The 19,567-nt window shown below is 44.4% G+C and overlaps 1 protein-coding gene across 1 annotated transcript in view; it reads right to left on the bottom strand.

Moving 5' to 3' along the window:
- Nucleotides 1–19,567, bottom strand: part of MTM1 (myotubularin 1) — a 97,293-nt gene that overhangs the window by 54,356 nt on the left and 23,370 nt on the right. Inside the window, exons 3-5 of the mRNA XM_049644431.1 lie at nucleotides 17,326–17,398; nucleotides 15,434–15,528; nucleotides 1,777–1,887 (exon numbers count right to left, since the gene is read on the bottom strand). Of these exons, the coding sequence (XP_049500388.1) occupies nucleotides 1,777–1,887; nucleotides 15,434–15,528; nucleotides 17,326–17,398 (279 nt within the window). The remainder of the gene's footprint in view (nucleotides 1–1,776; nucleotides 1,888–15,433; nucleotides 15,529–17,325; nucleotides 17,399–19,567) is intronic.

Genomic DNA, 19,567 nt, shown 5'->3' with positions numbered 1-19,567 from the left:
AATGTGCTCTGTCTTATTAATTTTGGGGGGACTAATGTTTAAATACAAAATTCTTCCTACTGATAAGGCAACAAATAGGACTTTTAAAAAAATTCTATCAGAATGAAAGTCACTTTCAAAACTGTCAATAGAGCAACCCCATTTTCTCTTGAGTACTGTAATAGGAAACTCTATACTCCCATGGATCCTTTTATGCAAAATACAAAAACCTTCCTTAAAAGTAAATTCTTGTATTTCTAGGCCCCAAAGTGAAGACAGTAGCTGGGATCCTAAATAAGGAATTTAAGGTAGCTTGGATTAAAACAAAAACCAAAAACCACTTGCAACTACTAGGATGGAACTGGAGGGTATTGTGCTAAGCAAAATTAGTCAGAGAAAGACAAATATCATATGACATCACTCATATGAGGACTTTAAGAGACAAAACAGATGAACATAAGGGAAGGGAAGCAAAAATAATATAAAAACAGGGAGGGGGACAACACAGAAGAGACTCTTAAATATGGAGAACAGAGGGTTACTGGAGGGGTTGTGGGAGGGGGGATGGGCTAAATGGGTCAGGGGCATTAAGGAATCTACTCCTGAAATCATTGTTGCACTATAGGATAACTTGGATGTAAATTTAAAAACATTAAATTAAATTTAAAGAAAAACACCAAAAAAACCCCCCAAAAAACAAAAACAAAAACAAAGCCAAGGTGGGGAGTGATGGAGAATTTCAGTTCAGGTCTAATGGTGACACAATCCTTTGCTTTGTGATGGAGTGTACTAGTCTTCATCTTTTATAAACTGGAGGTAATAAAACAAATGTACCACATTCATCATCAAAACAAAATCATAGGAGATTAGTTTTAAGAAATCAAAGTGCCTGAGCAAAGGCCACACCTTCCAAATATAGCTGTGAGAACCACTGGGACAGATGACCTCCAAACCCCTTCTAGCTCTTTCTGGGATTGGCCATTATTCTCTTCTATTCTGTTATTATTCTATTTTATTACTCGATTCAGATTGTAGTCTTCTGATCCTTAATCCCTGGAAAGGAAGTTTTCTTTCCAGAAGGTTTATCCTGTTGTTTGCAAAATGACCATCTCATTGTATTTGGATCCCAACCTTGCCATTTGTTGGGTGATCTTAGCTCAGTTACTTAACTCTTCTTATGCTCAGGCTTCACAACTATAAAGTGGAGACACCACTGTCCATCTCCGAGCATTGCCCTGAGGACTGAACGGAAAGCACCTAGCACGTGTGTGGACTAACACAGAGGCTCACTGAAGCGTTACTATTACTGCTGAGTGAATTTTGTTACCATTAAATCCCTGCCACCCACCACACCAAAGCAACATGGTAGACCACTGTTAGAGAGGTTGTTAGAGGCGCAGCCTGTTCACAGAGGGTAGAATCTCTTGCATTTCTCTTTCCTTTCAGGGTGTGAAGATGTCCAGCTGGCAACACATCACGTAAAGGGACACCAGGAGCAGACTCGGGCAAAGACTAGAGAGTGTGAAAATTCTATCTATGAAGTTTTCTTCCTATTCAGTCAAGCTGACAGAAGGACAGGTGTTAGTCCTCACACATGCTGACAACAGCAGGACTCTTTCATAGGAACTATTTCCCCAGGAGGTTTTGGAAGCTTGATCCCGAGGAAGAACCATTCTTTCTAGGGCCTTAGAGGAATAAGGGTCTTTGATTATTTTTTTGTAAGTCCCCATTGACCTTTACTTATCATTCAACAGTAATGTGTCTTTTTTTCACACAAGAAAGTACTGAATCTCTTACTTTACAAGTAATATCTAGACCATAGGAATTTTCTCCTCTACTTGTCGCGCCTCCCATTTTTTCAATTCTGGAGATCACACCCAGAGGAACGTCAAGTATTAGAGCAGAATCCTGTAATGGACAAAAACGCAAAAGTCAATATCTCTGTCAGTATCATTAAAACATCAAAAACGTCTGTTAAAAAAAGAACATATGCTTTAGGGCATTTTACCTTGGCCCTTTTACCACTTTTTATAAACAAAAATAGGATACAGATCACACGTGAAAGAGCGAGCATTACAATAGCCAGTTATGCAATCGAAATGCATCCCCAAACATGTGCCATTCTGCATCGCCTATAGAATAAAGACTAAACTCCCAGGCACACAATTTCAAGGGCCCCATGGTGTCACATCCACCTGGTCTCTGCAGGCCTTTTTCCCACACCGTTCTGCACTCCGGCGAAGTGAATACCTTCAGCAGTCCTCAAACACGGCACGGTGTTCTCTTTGCCCCGGATCTTCTATCCTTCCCAACTACCAGATGTCTTCTCCCCGTGGCTCAAGCCCTGGCTCAGCAAACATCACCTCTAACAAAGCATTGCTTCCTAATTAGAGTTGACCACTCCCTCCTCCGAAGTTCTAGAACACTTGATTCAGATTGCTGCTACGTCACTTGCTTCACTCTGTCTGCCGAAATTCATAGGTCTATATTCCCCACGCTAGAAACCAGACATCTGGAAGGAGCGCCTTGTTTAGGCAGGGGCGCACTTCACGAAGTAGAAGGGCCTGAGTGCATAGCCGTGCCTCTCCATCATTCCTTCCCCACCGCTGGGTGCGAGGGGTCCATACAACTGCTGGCAAGACAGAACCACATTAGTGAAGTCACACCACAAGCATCACGAGACGACGGCAGCCGCCATGCACGAAGAAACCCGCCTGTGCCAGGTGTACAGGGGCATCGTGCACGCCATCTTTCTGATTTTGTCCTCATAACCATTCCAGATGCTGGTGTACTACTCCCGGTTCCTGACATGGCAATCAAAGCTTTCAAAAGCTTCTGTGGCTTGCTTAGGAAATACGGGGAAGGGCTGACATTTGAGACAAGCTCTGGGAACACGCATCAAAAGAGCCAAATGCTCCTGCCCTCTGACTCTTAAGCATTCTTAAGAGCTTGGCTCCAGCTATCGCACGACAGGAAGAACACTGTATACGTGAAGATGCTCAATGGAGCCGGAGGTGGACATCGGGGTGGAGAAAATTACCACTCGTCAATGTGATGGACTAAGCATGCAGCTACTAAAATAATTACGGTACGTGGAAAAATAAGCTTACGTGGGAAGCAGCAGCATACAAACTACACGGGCTACAGTAACGTAAAAGCCACATGGACAAAGGGAGACCTACACAGGTTTTTTAAATCCAATACTTCCTTTATTGCGGTGATTACTTTGATAATAAAGAAAATGTTTTAAAGGTGCTCACTGAATTTTCATTCTTTAGAAGATATCCTTTTGGGGGATACAAGGAAAGCTGAAGTTTTACTTCCAATCCTTCTCCTTTATATAACAGAAAAACTAAGCATTTCTTTATAAAATATGAATACAGCTTATAGGTATCCTAAAAATTCAAAAAGTCTAAGAATGTGGTACATCCATGCCATGGAATACAACCCAGCTACAAAAAAGGATGAACTATGGACACACACACCAACCTGGAAGGCTCTTCGGAGCATCATGCTTGAGTGGATGAGGCCAATGTCCAAAGGTCACACACTATAGGAGTCAACTTAGGACATTCTTGAAGTGACAAAATTGTAGAGATGGAGAACAGAGGAGTGGTTGTCAGGGGTCGAGGGGAAGGAGGGTGTGGCTATACAGGGGCAGCATGAGGAAGTTCTTTCACACTGGCAAAATGGCTGCTTTTCTTGATTGCTAGTGCGTGGTTACGTGATACATGGGATCAAATGTCATAGGATTGTATGCAGAAACATGAAAACATGAGTGCATGAAACACGGGTGAAATTCAAGTAGTCAGGGTCTCAGTCGACTGTATTGTGCCATAAATTTCCTGGTTGTGATCAAGCAGCATAGTTATTGGAGGGGCTATAGGTATTGTACTAGTTTTCCAAGTTCTTGAGTGTTCATAATTATTTCAAAATAAAAAGGTAAAGGAAACGTAAGAGCACAGTTATCACAGTGTAGAGAAAAGAGCACAAGCTCTTATGTTGCACAAAATTGGTTCAAAGTAGAGCTTTGGCATTTATTAGCTGAATGGCTTTGGCAAGTGATGGTACCTCTTGGCCACATTTTCCTGTCAAGTAGGGATGATTAAAGATCACGGACTTAAGCACCTGGCATGGTGCCTATCATTTGGTAGCTACAAAACAAAGGAAGTTATTATTACGTGAAGACTATTTTAGCATTTGGAAGATATAACTGTGCTCTACAAATGTGGATCAGTACGCCCTTGCAAACAGCTAGAGGTCTCTTTGTACCCATAAGGACACAGGTTATAGTTGTTGCCGTGGGGAAAGACACCTCGCTACATGACTCAAACCCAAGTGTCTAGAGAAAAGGAGACAGTACTCAGTAACTGTACGTTTGTAACTGCATATTATAACGTATTTACCTCTCCATACAATCTAGTTATTGAAAACTATCAGGGGTGCCGAAGTGCCTCTGTTGGTTAAGCGTCTGACTTCAGCTCAGGTCATGATCTCGTGGTTTGTGAATTCGAGGCCCGCATTGGGCTCTGTGCTGACAGCTCAGAGCCTGCAGCCTGCTTCGGATTCTCTGTCTTCCCTCTCTCTCTCTGCCCCTCCCCGGCTTACACTCTGTCTCCCTCTGTCTGTCTCTCTCTCTCTCTCAAAAATAAATAAAAAAATACTTAAAAAATTAAGAATAACATAAAATAGAAGCACACGATCAGGCAGTCTGTTTAGACTGAGATTTAGGAGTGTCCAACTATATGCTTAAATACCAAACTTACAGTTAGATCTAAAAATACACAGATGAGATACTAAATAAAAGTCTCATACTCTAACATCAACAAGGAAGCAAGAATGCAACCAAAAAAGTAAAAAAATTTAAAGTGAGAGGAGACCTCACTGTCCTTTGTCCTTGTATGGAGGAAACTCTATAGCTCTGACTATCCTGACCCAACAGAAAAAAGGACACTGAGGAGAACCAGCCAGTTCCTGACCAAAGACACCCATAGTTTAATGAGGCTACTTGCCATGTTCTCCCCGAGAGACAGGTTCAAGATCAGATAACCCAGCAGGCCAAACTGGAAGATCCAGGAATAGAAAAATTAGCTTAACTCTGTAGAAACCTGAGTTGTTACTATCTAAATATCATTAAATATTTAAGAATTCTCAAAAGCCCGTTCTAACTCAAAATTGTATACATTTAAGGATCTAAAATAGTGGGGAAGTAAACAGAACACGAACTCTGCAGAGATGCAAGCATTTACTGTCTTTCTCGAGTGTGTACAGGGTAACAGAAGCCACACTGGATGCCGGGAGCCACGGAGACAATATGCAAGCACCACCCTCACGGAGCCCAGGGCACAGACTGGGAGAGAACACACAGGTACCCAAATAGCCATGCCGCCAGGCCGCAAGTACAAGAGCCACAAAAACCAAAGCAAACCACCCACATCCAGACAAATGGGCTGAGAGGTCAGAGGAGGGCAAAACAATTTCCTATCGGTTGGGTCTCCTGAAGGTTCTGGGGCAATGGCGATGTGAAAAATGATCCTTACAGGATGGAATGATAGCAGCTGGGAGATCTGCCTTCCAAACACAGGTAACAGTGACATCAGCTACACATGTGGGAAAGTATGGGGATTTTGCAGGGGAAAAAAAAAAAAAGCAAGCGGGTCAGGTTTACAAAAGGATGGCAGGGGAATTCCCTGGGGAGCACCCCAGGGCTTGGATTGGGGTGAATGGGATCCATGAAATGTTTTTTGAGAAGAGAAGACAATGAGCCACTGGGGACGCATCAACAATGACTCAGATTTAGGCCCAGATGAGAGATGTGGTCCCACAAAGAGACGTAAAGAACACAAAAGGGGTTCTAGAGAAAGATTAACATGGTCACTTTGAGATACACTGGGCTGGAGGTTATGGTAAATTAATCAAGTATAGATAACCAGGAGGCAGCTGGAAATACAGAACTGGGAGAGATTCCAAAGGCCCCTTGAACTCAGAACGTCCAGAACTAATCATGTGATGTTTCTCTCTCCCAATTACGTCTTCCCATCTCAGTGGCTGGTGCTCCATCCACGCAGTTACAAAAGCTGGAAACCTAGGAGTCATCCTTGACATCCCCTTCTGTTATCCCTCATCCAGTCTCCCACGTTTATCTCTTAAATCAATCTTGAGTCCGTCAACCCCTCTCTACTTCTAGCAGCAACTTCTCTGGGCCACTGGAATAGGCACAGCAGCCTCTTTGCATGGACCGTTGCTCTCCTTAGAGTCTGCCCTCCACACAGCTGATCGCTTACAAAAGTCAGTCTGAGGCTGTATCATTCCTTTGCTTAAAGCGCTTCCAAAACTTCTCACTGCTCAACTCCAAACACCTCCATCCTTAACGGGATCTACCAGGTCTCAGCCATCTGGCCCCCAACCCCTCTCCCTCCCGCTCACTCTTTGCCGTTCTTCCCACCACCAACCCAGCCACCTGCTTGCTCCTCGGTCCATGTTCCCTTTGCTCTCAGGGCCTCTCACGGGCTGTTCTCTCTGCCCATTGTCTCCCACCCAGTCTCTGCCAAACATCTAGGGAATCCCTATTCATTGTTTTCTTTCCTTTCTTTTCTTTTCACATTCATTCTTCAGATCAGGGGTGAAGCATCATTTTCTCAGGACAATTTCCCAGGCTCCTCAAACAACTGCACTCCTGTGCTACTCACAAGCAACACAACAACTTGTTGTCATATACCTGGTATGAGTATCTGATTAATGCCTGGCAGTCCCATCAAAACTAAAGCTTCATGAGGGAGAGACCGTGTCTGCTGTGCACACCACTGGATCCTAGCATCTGGCACAGTGCTCGACACACGGCGGCCTCTCGAATGGTCAACAAATAAGGAATGAAAGATTAGGACTAGAGCTATAGAACCGGAGAGCAACTGACAGCTGAGAAAGAAGCAAACTCTGGGGACAATATATATCTAGGAAGTAAGAAGGAAAAAATGGGTGGTAATAAAGGCAAAATGGCAGACGTGGGGGAAGACCCAAGAAATATGGAGAAAATTACAGAGGAAAGAAAGAGTAGTCAACAATATCCGTCACTGCACAGAAGTTAAAGAGTTGAGAGCTTAGGGTGCCTGGGTGGCTCAGTCTGTTAAATGTCTGACTCTTGATTTTGGCTCGGGTCATGATCTCACAGTTTGTGAGACTGAGCCCCACATCAGGCTCTGTGCTAACAGTGCAGAGCCTGCTTGGGATTCTCTCTCTCCCTCTCTCTCTCTGCCTCTCCCCTATGCTCTCTCTTACTGTCTGCCTCAATCTCTCTCTCTCTCTCTCTCTCTCTCTCTCTCTCACTCTCCCAAAATAAATACACTTTTAAAAGGAGCTGAGAACTCAACCAAGCCCACTTGGAATTGAGCACTGAAAGAGGACTTTCAATAGGGAACAGAAGTCAGACCACAAAACACGAAGGAGTTAACAGTGGAGGTAGAAGCAGTGAGTGTGGACTAATTTTTAAAGAAGTCTCCTAAAGAAGGGGAAGAAAGAGGATGGTAGTATTGGGGCAGGGGGGGTAGCAGGGATCCAAGACATAGAGACGTGAGCAGGTCTGTGGGGCCGGGTGGGGACAAAGGAGCCAACAGACACCACAACTGGAAGACAGAGAATGACTGAGGGGGCACTACACTCCAGAGGAAGTAAAAGAGGAAAGGAAAAAAGGCTCAAGTAGAGGAATTTTGTTTTCAAAAAGGCAACTAGTCCCTTCCTCTCAGATGAGAGGAGGAAAGGATGGGTGAAAACAGACAGATATCAGTGGGTAGTGGCGGGGGGGGGGGCAGGTAAGCAGCTCAAGGAGGAGGGCTTTTACCTGTTCAGCAGAACAAGAGGGGCAGCCCGCTAAAGAACATGGAAGGTTTGTCAGTGACACAGTGGGGGATGGAAGAAGTCAACCTGAAATCCAAAGAACTGCCCAGGCGGGAGGAGACCCTGAGGTTTGAAAGCCTGTACTTGTAAAGGGACTAATGAATTAAATCTACTATGGGACTTGCACAGCAGGGTTCAGTAGCCCACAGACTCTCAAGTTTGGGGACTAGAAAAGTGGGAATGATATGGCAACAAGGGGCAAGGGAACCGAAGGTGGCAGCCGGCATTGTTTTAACTGACGACAGCATTCATTTTGCAGCAGCAGTGTAAGAGGATTCAAGACTGAAGTTTAGCAGAATACCTACAGCGCAGGTCCCACGCTCCCGCTGACTTTCCTACTTATAGACACAAGAGAATGTTTTATTATTACAGTCTTTTTTGCATTATTTCAGCTCCCTTAAAACAAAAACAGGTGCTAAATCTATTAGCCTGAGGAACCCAAGAAAGAACAATCTTGAAAAGCCTCCAATGGACTTTCTTGAAAAGAAAAGTATTATAGGAATCCTTGTCAGTCATCCTTGTAATGAATGAGACGGGCCTTCCCTCTGGGAAAGAATACATATGTGGCTCTGACTGTCCATACCACAAGGCAAGGGTGGTGTCCGAGGCTTACACCTCCAGTTGCAGCCAGTGACGGAGACCACAGAACCGAAGTGCTCCCACTCTTGTTAAAACACCCAGCTTCCAGCTGGCACGATACCCAGCACCTGCCCAAAGCTCATTTCAGAACTGCGTATTTGAGAGACAGATTCTGACAGACACACCGCCATCCATTCATCTTTCTCCAAGTCCTGTCTGTACACTGACTGGTAAACCATCGAAAAGCTAAGGAAATGGACCTCATTTTTCTAGTCCCTCAAAGAAATACATTTACCAAGTAAAGATGAACGTGTGTCCCATATCCTTATAGAGGGTCTTAAATGGGACTGAAGAATGTTTGGGTAATACTCTGCCTGGAGAATGGAATCACTGTGTTCCTTTCAGAGAGATTTGTCCTTGAATTTAATCCAGGAAGAACACACTATTTCTGACTTAACCATCAGAAAATGGAAGGTGTGTGCACAACATGTTTCTCATCTCATCAGCATTGCTCAGTTGGAAGGCCCAAAACCCTGTATTCGTCTAGCTGCCATGCATCCGCTGTAGTCCATTCTAGTTTAGAAAGGGGTGTGTGGGTGACCAGGAGCAAGAAATACCAACTTTCAAGTGGGATTACCTCCGCAGCAAAGGGGAGATGGGGTTTCTTCAGCTGGGTGGTGGATCCATAGATGTTTAGGGTATTCTTTATAAACTTTCTATCTTCAATATTCCAAAATAATTTTCTAGTAGAGATGAATGTGTGCTCTAGGTGAAAAAAACTGGCCTGAACGCATGTCCAGAACAGAAAGCACAGGGCTTAGTCGGGGGACAGTGAGTAGGGCACCTGAGCCAGAGCGCAAAGTGGGCACACCAGACAGAGGTGGGAAGGTGCCCCTAATTCCCTGGCTAAGGCACTGGAAATGAGGGAGGAAAGGAGCCGAGCCTCTGAGGAAGGGGAGGGGCATGACTATAAGGATGTCTTTGGGGGCCAGAGAGAAGGGAGTGGGGAGAGGCTGCGGGTAGGGAAGGTGATGTGTAGCCCCACCAGCAGACTGGGACAAGACCTTGGACTAAGGTGGGGCACAGCACGCGTGAAGAGGACTATGGAGAAGGGAGGGGAGGGGTAGAGATCCCAGGATGACTGGAAGACAAGCAGTGCCACCCAGAGAAGCTAGAGCACCAGGAAGGAAGGAACTGGGGAGGGAGGCAGAGCTGAAGGCCCCCACCTCGGTCCAGGTATCTGGGATGGCGGGTGAAAAGGCAAGAGGTCTCGAGCGGGCAGCAAGGAATGAGAAAGGGGCCAGAAGACAGGTGGCACTCGAAACCAAAGGAAGCCCAGGGATGACCAGGGAATCGCTCTGCCTGTCAGTTGCGGCCAGATGGGGACAGCGTGTGGGAAGGAGCATCGCCAGCAGGGAGCGGAGTTCTCTGCAGCCAGGGAGCAGGGGAAGCCCTGGGGAGGGAGACTGGAGACAAGCCCGCTGTGCCAAGGCCTGGGAGGTGGAAGGAGCGAGATGCCGATCAGACTGGCATCTCCACAGAATCGGTTCCCACCAGGGCTCCCAGTGACCTAATGACCACCCTCTGTGGCCTCTGCTCACTCTTTCTCCCACTGAGCCTTGCAGCATTCCGTCCGTGGTCTGCTCCCTTCCTGAGTCTTTTCTCTTCTATACCAACTTCCACCAAAGCCTTCGCTCACATTTTCTACTGCTGAGACTGCCGCTTCTCTTCCATGCTGGCACTCCCCCCGTTTCCTGCCCCCCCCCCACCAAGAATGCTCGTGCTCCCCAGGGTTCTCGCCACAGGCCGCATGTCCTTGTCACATCTTCTTCTCAGGTAATCGCATGGATGTATGCGGTGTTCACCAATACGGATGTTGCTAACAACTTCGCAAGTTTCAGAGTCACGCTTCCAACTGCTTCAGAGACATCTCTACCCAGTGGTTGTACGGTGATCAAGTCCACGTGTTCTGAGAGCCCCAGGGGCTTCTCTCATGCATGTTCCTTCTCCTGTGAGGTTCATTTCAAAGGCAAAGGATCACAGGCATCATTCGCCACCTGAGGTCCTTCCTCCAACTCCCGCCTCCAAAGGGCCACCCTATTCTCCTGAACCTTCCACGCTGTTGCCTCCTCCCGGCGCAACGGTGACCTTGTGAGGCCCGGGATGCTCACCTGGACAGCTGACTTTTCCATTGCTCTCCCTCCCTCCAGTCTCCTTCCCTAATCCATCAGACACACTGCAACCTGACATCCCTTCCAGAAACCCACATCCACCAGGTGGTTGTCCACAGAAGGTGGGCGCTGACACGTGACTTGCGAGACTGTTGGGGTGCACCCTTTTTCCAGTATCATCTCCTGCCACCCTGCTCCCCTCCATCTCCAACAGACAACTCATCTGTTTTACAGTATGTGGTCTTCTCCATATTGTCATACAAGTGATAGGGAAACTCTCTACCTGATGTGCTCCTCCCTCTCTTCCCTCCTGTCCAGGAAATTGTTAGCATTCGTCAAGACTCAGTTCAAATATCACCTCCTCTACAAAGCATGCTATGAGTCATCACACAGTTAATCACCCTCTCCCTCGTAACCTCGTGGCATTATGCAACCACTGCGGGCTTTGTCATATTACACCCCAATTACTCGTTTTTGAGTTGTTCACCAAGTTCAGTGTTAGTTCACCATGCTGCTTGCTGAAGGTTCTGGAATAAAGGTATGAGCACATGAACAAAGGGTTACTTTGCTTTTCTCACCCACTATAGCACTTGAACCCAGTGTTCCTGGAAGGGAAGCTGAAGCAGTCTTCCCCATGGTGGTGTACTGATTATAGACTATTATGTGCCTAAAGTGTCCCCGCTGTGGTCACAAGATCGACCCCAAGCCAAATTCCTGAACACCCTCAAGGTCAAAAGGGGACTATGAAATTTCCAAACTCCAGAAGCAATGTTGGTATTCAAGATGCCATGATTTAGTGGGGCCTACATTGAGGTCAAACCACAGTGACAAGGGCGCCTGAGCAGCCCAGTTGGTTGAGCGTCTGACTCTTGGTTTTTAAATTTTTTTTTATTAGTTTTCTTTATTTTTGAGAGGCAGAGAGAGACAGAGCACATGTGGGGGAGGGGCAGAGAGAGAAGGAGACACAGAATCCGAAGCAGGCTCCAGGCTCTGAGCTGTCAGCACAGAGCCCGATGCACGGCCCAAACTCACAAACTGTGAGATCATGACCTGAGCCGAAGTTGGACGCTCAACCGACTGAGCCACCCAGGCGCCCCTGACTCTTGGTTTTGAGAGGTCAAAACCTCTCACAGTTCGTGAGTTCCAACCCCTTGTCGGGGTCCATGCTGAGAGTGTGGAGCCTGCTTGGGATTCTCCCCCAGACCCATGTCTCTGCCCCTCCCCTGCTCATGCTCTCTCTCTTAAAATAAACAAACTTAAAAAAAAAGACACCACAGCAATGAAGCCTGTTCCCTCCCGAGTTCACTCACGGAATATATTTTTACTGAGTGCCTACGATCTAGTGGACACCGTGCTAGCTAGGCACACAGGACCAAGCAGACGCACCATTAGTAAAGGCCACAGACATAGCAGCAAGTAAAGAACACCAGAGTTCCTTCATTCAGCACAGCCCGACTGGGCACCTTCAATGTGCCAGGCCCTAAGCACAGAGGGGACACGGGGCGATAGACAAGCATCCCTGTCCTCACACAGCCAAGGAACAAGACGAAGCAGTGACATATATAAAATAGGAGGTGGCGGCAAGTGCTCAGGAGAAACAAACACGAAAAGGAAAGAGGAAGTGTTGGCCAGTAAAGGGCTCACAGCAATAAATGCTAACAGAGAGGCATGGGGAAAGGCTACCGAGACACAAAGAGGGAGGGGGTCCCTCACCGTGAGCTGGAGGAGGCTCCGAAGATGGTGTGATTTTTGAGGTGGGTTCTGAAGGACAAACAGCAGCTTCTGAAAAGAGCATCTGGGGACAGTGAGAACAGCACGTGCAATGCATCCACACAGATGCATGGAAGGGCCTTGCGTGTTGGGAGAAGGGAAGGTGGTTTAAGAACAGTATGGGCAGGAGTGGTGTGGATCGAAGCGAGAGAAGTTGCAAGGATTTTAATGCCATATAAAGGACAGCAGATTTTATTCTATGGGCAATAGGGAGCCAACGAGAGTTATAGAATGGAGAAGTAAGCTGGCTGGCCTCGTTCCACGGAGGATCACTGTGCAGGCACCATGCAGGGGACAGTGGGGGAGGGGGAGATCATAAAGGAGGGCCACGATGACAATCTAAGGATACAGCCACTGTGCTTCTACCATCCTTGGGAAGGGGACTGTGCAGGGGTGGGTGGGGCAGACAGGAAACTTGCCCTTGACACCTCAACCAAATGGGACAGCCGACTCCCACTGCAGTATTTACATACCTGAAACACACAGGTGTCCGCTTCCAAATGCCCGTGAGAGGACAGCTCTTTGCCAAACACACAGTCTGCAGCAGAATCCACAACTGATGCTCTTATTTAGACTTTGAGAAACACTAGACTATGATTTGAGGCTTCTGCAGAACCACTTACATGGCTTTCTTTATATGGTGTTTTCTGCCATTAGCTTCCCGCTTTTATACTTGGACTAAATGTTATAGCCAATTGGTCAAAAGGTTTATGTGAAACAGTGGAAGGAGGAAAAAGTTAGTAGCTGGTGTCAAATGGGCATTTCGTATACCCATTTGGTGCTAATCCCCACCTGTTAAGATGCTGTATAAGAACAAAATAAAGCTTGCTAAGCGCTCTCCCAATTATAAAAGTGATACATGCTCACTCCAAGTGGAAGGGACAAAACAAAGCATGTATAATTCCACTCCCCAGATACCCCAAGTACTAAGACATTTGCTATATTTCCTTCTGGCCTCTTGTCTATGGATAGTTTTTGCTTGCTTTATGCAGTTGAGATCATACAATCCTGTCACGGCACTCCAGTTTTAAAAATCTCCCCACTTGGAGCGCCTGGATGGCTTAGTTGGTTGAGCATCTGACTCTTGGTTTCTGCTTGGGTCATGATCTCACGGTTTGTGAGTTCAAGCCCCGCATCGGGCTCTGCATGACAGTACCAAACCTGCTTGGGATTCTCTCTCTCCCCACCCCCGTTTTGGCCCTCCCATGCTCTCTCTCAAAATTAAAGACAAAATTAAAAAAAAATTTCCCCAGTTCATCATCAGTGACAGCATGAAATGGAACTGGGCACGCGTGGCAGCCCAACGAGCCAAGACTCTTAGAGGGGAAAGGCACCGTAACACTTGCTTTAATTCTCATTTTTGACAACTCTTGCATATATCAGCATAAAATCTCTCAATCTGTCCCAGTTTGCCCCTTGGGAGCTGTACAGAATGAGTCTGATCCCTGCTCCACAGAAGGCACTCCAAACACTCCAAGGTAGCTCTGTCATGCCTGCCTTCGGTCTTCAGAGGAAACATCGACGCTTATTTTAATCATCGCTCATACTACAGCCTCTTCACAAGCCTTGTTCCCTTTGTCTGAACCCTTGCTGGTTTGCCAATGTCCCTCTCAAAACATGGCACCTGGATCTGAACATGACACTTCAGATGGGACTACAGTCTCATTTTGCTATTATATTATAGTTTTGTTAGTTTAGCCTACAGGTATATTAACTTTCTAACCAATCATGCCCAATTACCGGATCAAATAAGCTTGAGCCACTATTAAGACAGACCTCCTCCATCCTTTATTGGTACAACCGGTTTGTATGAACTAAATGTTACCTATGTTAAACTTTATATTATTAGCTTCACTCCCAAATCCTGGTTGATTAAGACCATTTCAAATCGCACCTGTGTAGTCCAGCACATTGGCTGGTTTGCTGTTTTTCACATGTTGGACACACGTGCTTTCTGGGTGTTCAACTGTACTGCATTAGAAACGCTGCAGAGGAAGGGCCCTGCACAGCAAGACATTAGAGACCACCCTTCCTGGATGGCTATGAGCTTTTAACACCAGTGTATAACCTCACCTAAGTGTACCACCACCATTCAGCCCATGTTTCTTAGTCAGCATCAGTCATATGCCTTGATTCAATCAAGATAATGCATCAATAACACAGTCCTGAAGAAATTATAGGGTAAAAACAATGAAACACAAGCTAGATTCCTCCAAACAGTCTCACCATCTCCTGTGTATAAACCACTGTTAGGCTATTCTTCCATGTACCCTGGACCAACCGATCTATCTATCTATCTATCTATCTATTTATTCCCCCCTTGGTCCACCCCCAAAATACAGCTGCCCCTTCAGGCTGGCCTAGACAACAACCTATCTACTGTAAGTCCTTCTGTGTCAGCCACAACAGCTATACTCTTACCTTCCCTTCTAGAGCACCTCGTCTCTATTTCATTGTTCCATCAGTGGAACATTCCTTGAAACGCTATGGCAAACGTTTCATCTTAGAATGAAAAGGTAGAACGGCACTAAGCCATACCATAGGCATCCTAGTTCTAAACTGCTACCTGGTACTTTGTAATTGAACACTAGGAAAGTTCTAGAGTAGAGACTCACATCAGCATCCTCCTCTGTAAAGTTTTAAAAATAACAGCCACACATGAACTACAGATATGGACATTCTGATGCAGGACATCAAGGACATCTGTGGTGTCTGTTAAGCAGCACAAGTGGTTCTCATCTGTGCTTCTGGTGAAGAACCACGGTTCTATATTAACCAACTTCTCCAGGCTAGCAAATGGGTCTAGTTACCAACCCCTCCCCAGTATTTCCCAGGATAAAAACTTCTTTTTAAATTCACTCTATTCCTACATATACAGGTGTTAGTGTTAAATGAGCTTTGCGTAAGCCAAAAATTAAGAGCTGAGAAGCAAATGCATTCCCATGTTAATCTGGTCCACAGTCAGTCTTGCAAGGTAGAAGAGAGACAGTTTAGCATTATCTTTAACAGTTAGGGTCATCTTTATGGTCTTAGATTCTACTTACCGTTTCCAAACTTCTTAAATAAAGACGATAATTTGTGATGTAAACTCTTCCCTTAATGGGGCCATTGAAAGGACATATGTAAATAACTTCTTTGTCTATTAAGATAAAAAAAGTACCCTAAAATAATGGAAATATATACCAAAATACACAACAAATGGCACTAATTTAATATAAACTATTTGGCTAAGAATAACTACAATAAAAAAAAAAAAAGATCACCAGAGAAGTCGAAAGCAAGCACCAGCAATGTTTCCACATTACCGTGCTAGGTCAAGAGGGGCCACACGTCACGTCCAGGCACCAGCTTTGCTCCCCTGAGCTTGACCAAAATGCTGTCACCAGCTTGGGCAAGGTGGTAAAAGCTGGAGAGCAGAAGTGAAGGAGGGTACAGCCACTGCTCCCCCCAGGTGGCTATAAAGGTAACTACGGAGCTACTTCAACCAGAAGATGGCAACTCATGGAGGAGGACAGTCTCGTGGCCTAACCACCAGACAGGATTTGCCGTTTGCCAGCCTCTAATCATACCGACATCATGACGTTTTTAATAAATGAATGTCAGTGGTTGAAATATTTCTATAGTCTATTCTTTCTAATAGTCCAGAGAAGAGTGTTAAGCTTGATTCACTTCAATTATTTAAGTGGTAAAAAAACAGATGGCCAAAAGAATAGTACATCTTTAGTAGACTCAAACATAAGGGGAGACTAAATCAGGAGAGTAAATTTATTATAATAAAAATATCCTTCTGTTATCTTTCAAGGGTGTCCTTGAATGTGGTAATGGGTTTTAATTTTTTTTTTAACTACTTTGAAATCCCTTTCTCCATGGGTACTAAATGAAAAATACCCAGTAAGGCTACTTCATGCTAATTCAATAAATTACTACCTCGGTTAAGCATCTGACTGATACAGAGCACCAAAAGCTCATAGAAGAAGACCGCCCAAAGTAAGCTATCCTCTCTGCTCTTATCCAGAAATTGGGATGGACACATGCCACTGGTTTTCTTTTCAAGACTAGGATCATGTGTGCAAGTCTGTGGACGTGGAATAGTTTCTCATGGTGCACGGCTAACTAATTCACAAAGGGACCATATCTTATGACATTAATCTAATCAATACCATGTTTTAGCCATTTAACCTAAACAACCCAGATCTTAGTTAACAAACCAAAGAGTTCCCTGAAACAATGGTAACTGTATCACCACCAAATATGTGGTGATCTGAGGTGAGGGAGGGTATTGACCCCAATACAAAATGTGAATGCCCACAACATCAGCATTTGGCTTAGAAGCTGTCACATGCTTCTGTATTCTTAAGCCAGAATGATCTGGTCCTTCCAAAGTAAATCCCTTCCCCTTAATATGAATTTATCATGAAAAAAATAAGTAAACAATCAAAATATTGTATCAACACTACTACAAATGTACTACTACATTACTACAAATGTTTTCAGACAAATGAAAGATATTTTAAACCAATATGGTCTCCTATATTTCAAAGGAAGACTACTTAGGTGTTAAGTCTTTAGGTTGATCATTTTAAAAAGCACACATCATAGGCTGGAAAAATTTAGTATTACTTTGTTCTTACAACCTCAAACCATGAGAGCTTAGGGCTCCAACAAGGACGTTCAAGAGATAATCCACTTTTCTAAAATAATTCTCAGTCTTGGGTACAGAGGGGAAAATATCATTATCCTGGACCACACGAAACTCTTGAAAGAACTCTTTGATCAAGAAACTAATGCAGAGGGTTGTCTTTATGTTAACACTTTCAAACAAAGCTAGCCTATTTATCTCAATGTGACTTCTAAAAGAGAAGGAGGGACTGAAGCCACCTGACCCTGCTGGGATGCTCATCACACTATGTGAATCCTAAATTCACAGGACCCTTACCAGTGATGCGAGTTTCTCCTGGAAGTCGAGGAACAGTCTCACTGAGGTCTCGATTAACTCCATCCCTAGAAGTCTGGAAATGAAACAGGGGCATCAGAAGGAATGACATTACATTTGCACAGGTTTTTAAGCAACCTGGAACACAACCAACCAAAAACATACTTTTTAAAAAGAAAAAAAATTACAGTGATATTTACCATTATTTAGATGATTAAATATTTAAAATTTTTAAAAAAAGCTGCCAAAGTGTGTCTACAGAGTATGCTTGATATTGGGGCACCTGGGTGGCTCAGTCAGTCGAGTGTCTGACTTTGGCTCAGGTCATGATCTCATCGTCCATGGGTTCGAGCCCCGCATTGGGCTCTGCACGGACAGCTCAGAGCCTGTAGCCTGTTTCGGATTCTGTGTCTCCCTCTCTCTCCATCCCTCCCCATTTGTGCTTTGTCTCTCTCTCTCTCTCTCTCTCTCTCTCTCTCAAAAATAAATAAACATTAAAAAATTAAAAAAAAAGAATATGCTTGATATTGACTTTTTATCACTTTCCTGAATGCTGTTAACTGTAAAGCACTTGGACCCGGTGTTTAGAAATTAATACTGAAAAGTGTGCTAATGTTATTTACAGACTAAAAGTTAACACAGCTAACGAATATTGATGGCAAGTTGTGTGTGTGTAACTGGGTTCCCCTTTCTCCACATCCTTGCCAACATCTGTTGTTGAGACTTAAACTATGAATTGAACTTGAGCAGTTTAGCCACCCACAGTCGACCCCAACCTTAGTGAGCTGTCCACGCCAATCAATGCCAAGGATGCGCTGCCTATGTCCACATCCTTAACATCTATTCAGGCACAAGACTTTTTCAGCATGACTTTCCATGTGTAAAGTTAGTAATACTTCTCTCAAAGGGTTTTTGAGATGAGGTGACACAAAATGCACAAGGCACCATTTGGTGAATTATCGAGGGCTGTGCAGATGTGAAGTATTATGAAATAAGGGGAGTGTCAGTTGTGTATTTAGGTCAGATACAAGCTGTCAAAGTTAGGTGCTCTGCTGGATTTTTGATGGTTTTATCATTTTTATTCAGGCACAACGTGAAAATTCCTAGCCAATTTTCCACATGTTAGTGCTTGTAAGCTAAGCATTTTAACTAGGAGGGCAAGACAGATTGCTCCCAGCCAGGAATGCCTTCCCCAATAGGGAGCAAACCTGCACAACTTACACTAATGATAAGACCAGAAAGAGATCATCAACACCCTTTAATGCTGCCTCTCACTAACTAAACACAGGCGTAACAAGCATTGATATTCATTATATATACCCTTTAAAGACCAGAGTTCTGGGCTAGGCGAAGAAAGTAGAAGTCAACCACAAAATTAGGGAAACACATGTTTGATTAACACAGGATAACATGGGATTAACACGGGATACACTATCTATTAGAGTCACATTCCACATGGACTTACAATTAGCTTCATGAAGTAACTCTTGTGCTTAGAACGGCTTCTTGTACCATAACGATACCAAAACACAATAAAAACTTATATAATCTTGAGGATGAAAAAGGTCCTTGTAAACATGACACCCAAAGCAGAAAATATGAAATACAAAAGACTGAGGGATGTGATTACACACAAAAAAATGTAAACCTCTGTATTTCAAAATCAAAATGCCACAAATATAATCACAAGGCCAACAATAAGCTAGGAAAAAGACTTGTATATTATAAAGAACTGATTATCACAATATGTAAAGAACACTTATGAATCAATAGAAAAGTATCCCTCAAACACCCCAAAAAGCAAACAGGCAAAGGACACGAGCAGCCACTTCAAAAAAGAAAAGCAAATGGACAATAAACACTATTTTTTTTTTAAAAAAAGGTCACCCTCATTAGTATTCAGGGAGCTACAGATTCAAAGACACTAGTTGGCTTCCTTCTGATCGCTTCAGCACCCAGTACACTGCCGGCTGGGGTGTAAATCAACCTTTCAGCTGAAGAATTGGTAAATGTATCAAAAGCTTCAAAGAGCCATGAGTAAACCTTATTTTAAATTCAACCCTTCCTTTCAATATAGGTTTCAAAATCTCTCTCTAATGACATAATTTTCTCCTTGATACTTTGAACATTTTTTTCTTAATGCTGTATTTGTTTCGGTCATACAACCATTTTATCATAATTAGAAAATAAGGCCAATATTTAGGAAGGTGTAACAGCCTGCTCAAGTTCCACGAAAGGATTTACA

Source organism: Panthera uncia, chromosome X (assembly GCF_023721935.1).
Source record: "Panthera uncia isolate 11264 chromosome X, Puncia_PCG_1.0, whole genome shotgun sequence".
In the NCBI taxonomy this organism is placed as follows: Eukaryota; Metazoa; Chordata; class Mammalia; order Carnivora; family Felidae; genus Panthera; species Panthera uncia.
The sequence above is the reverse complement of the archived record's forward strand: the minus strand, read 5'-3'. Positions and strand labels throughout refer to the sequence as shown.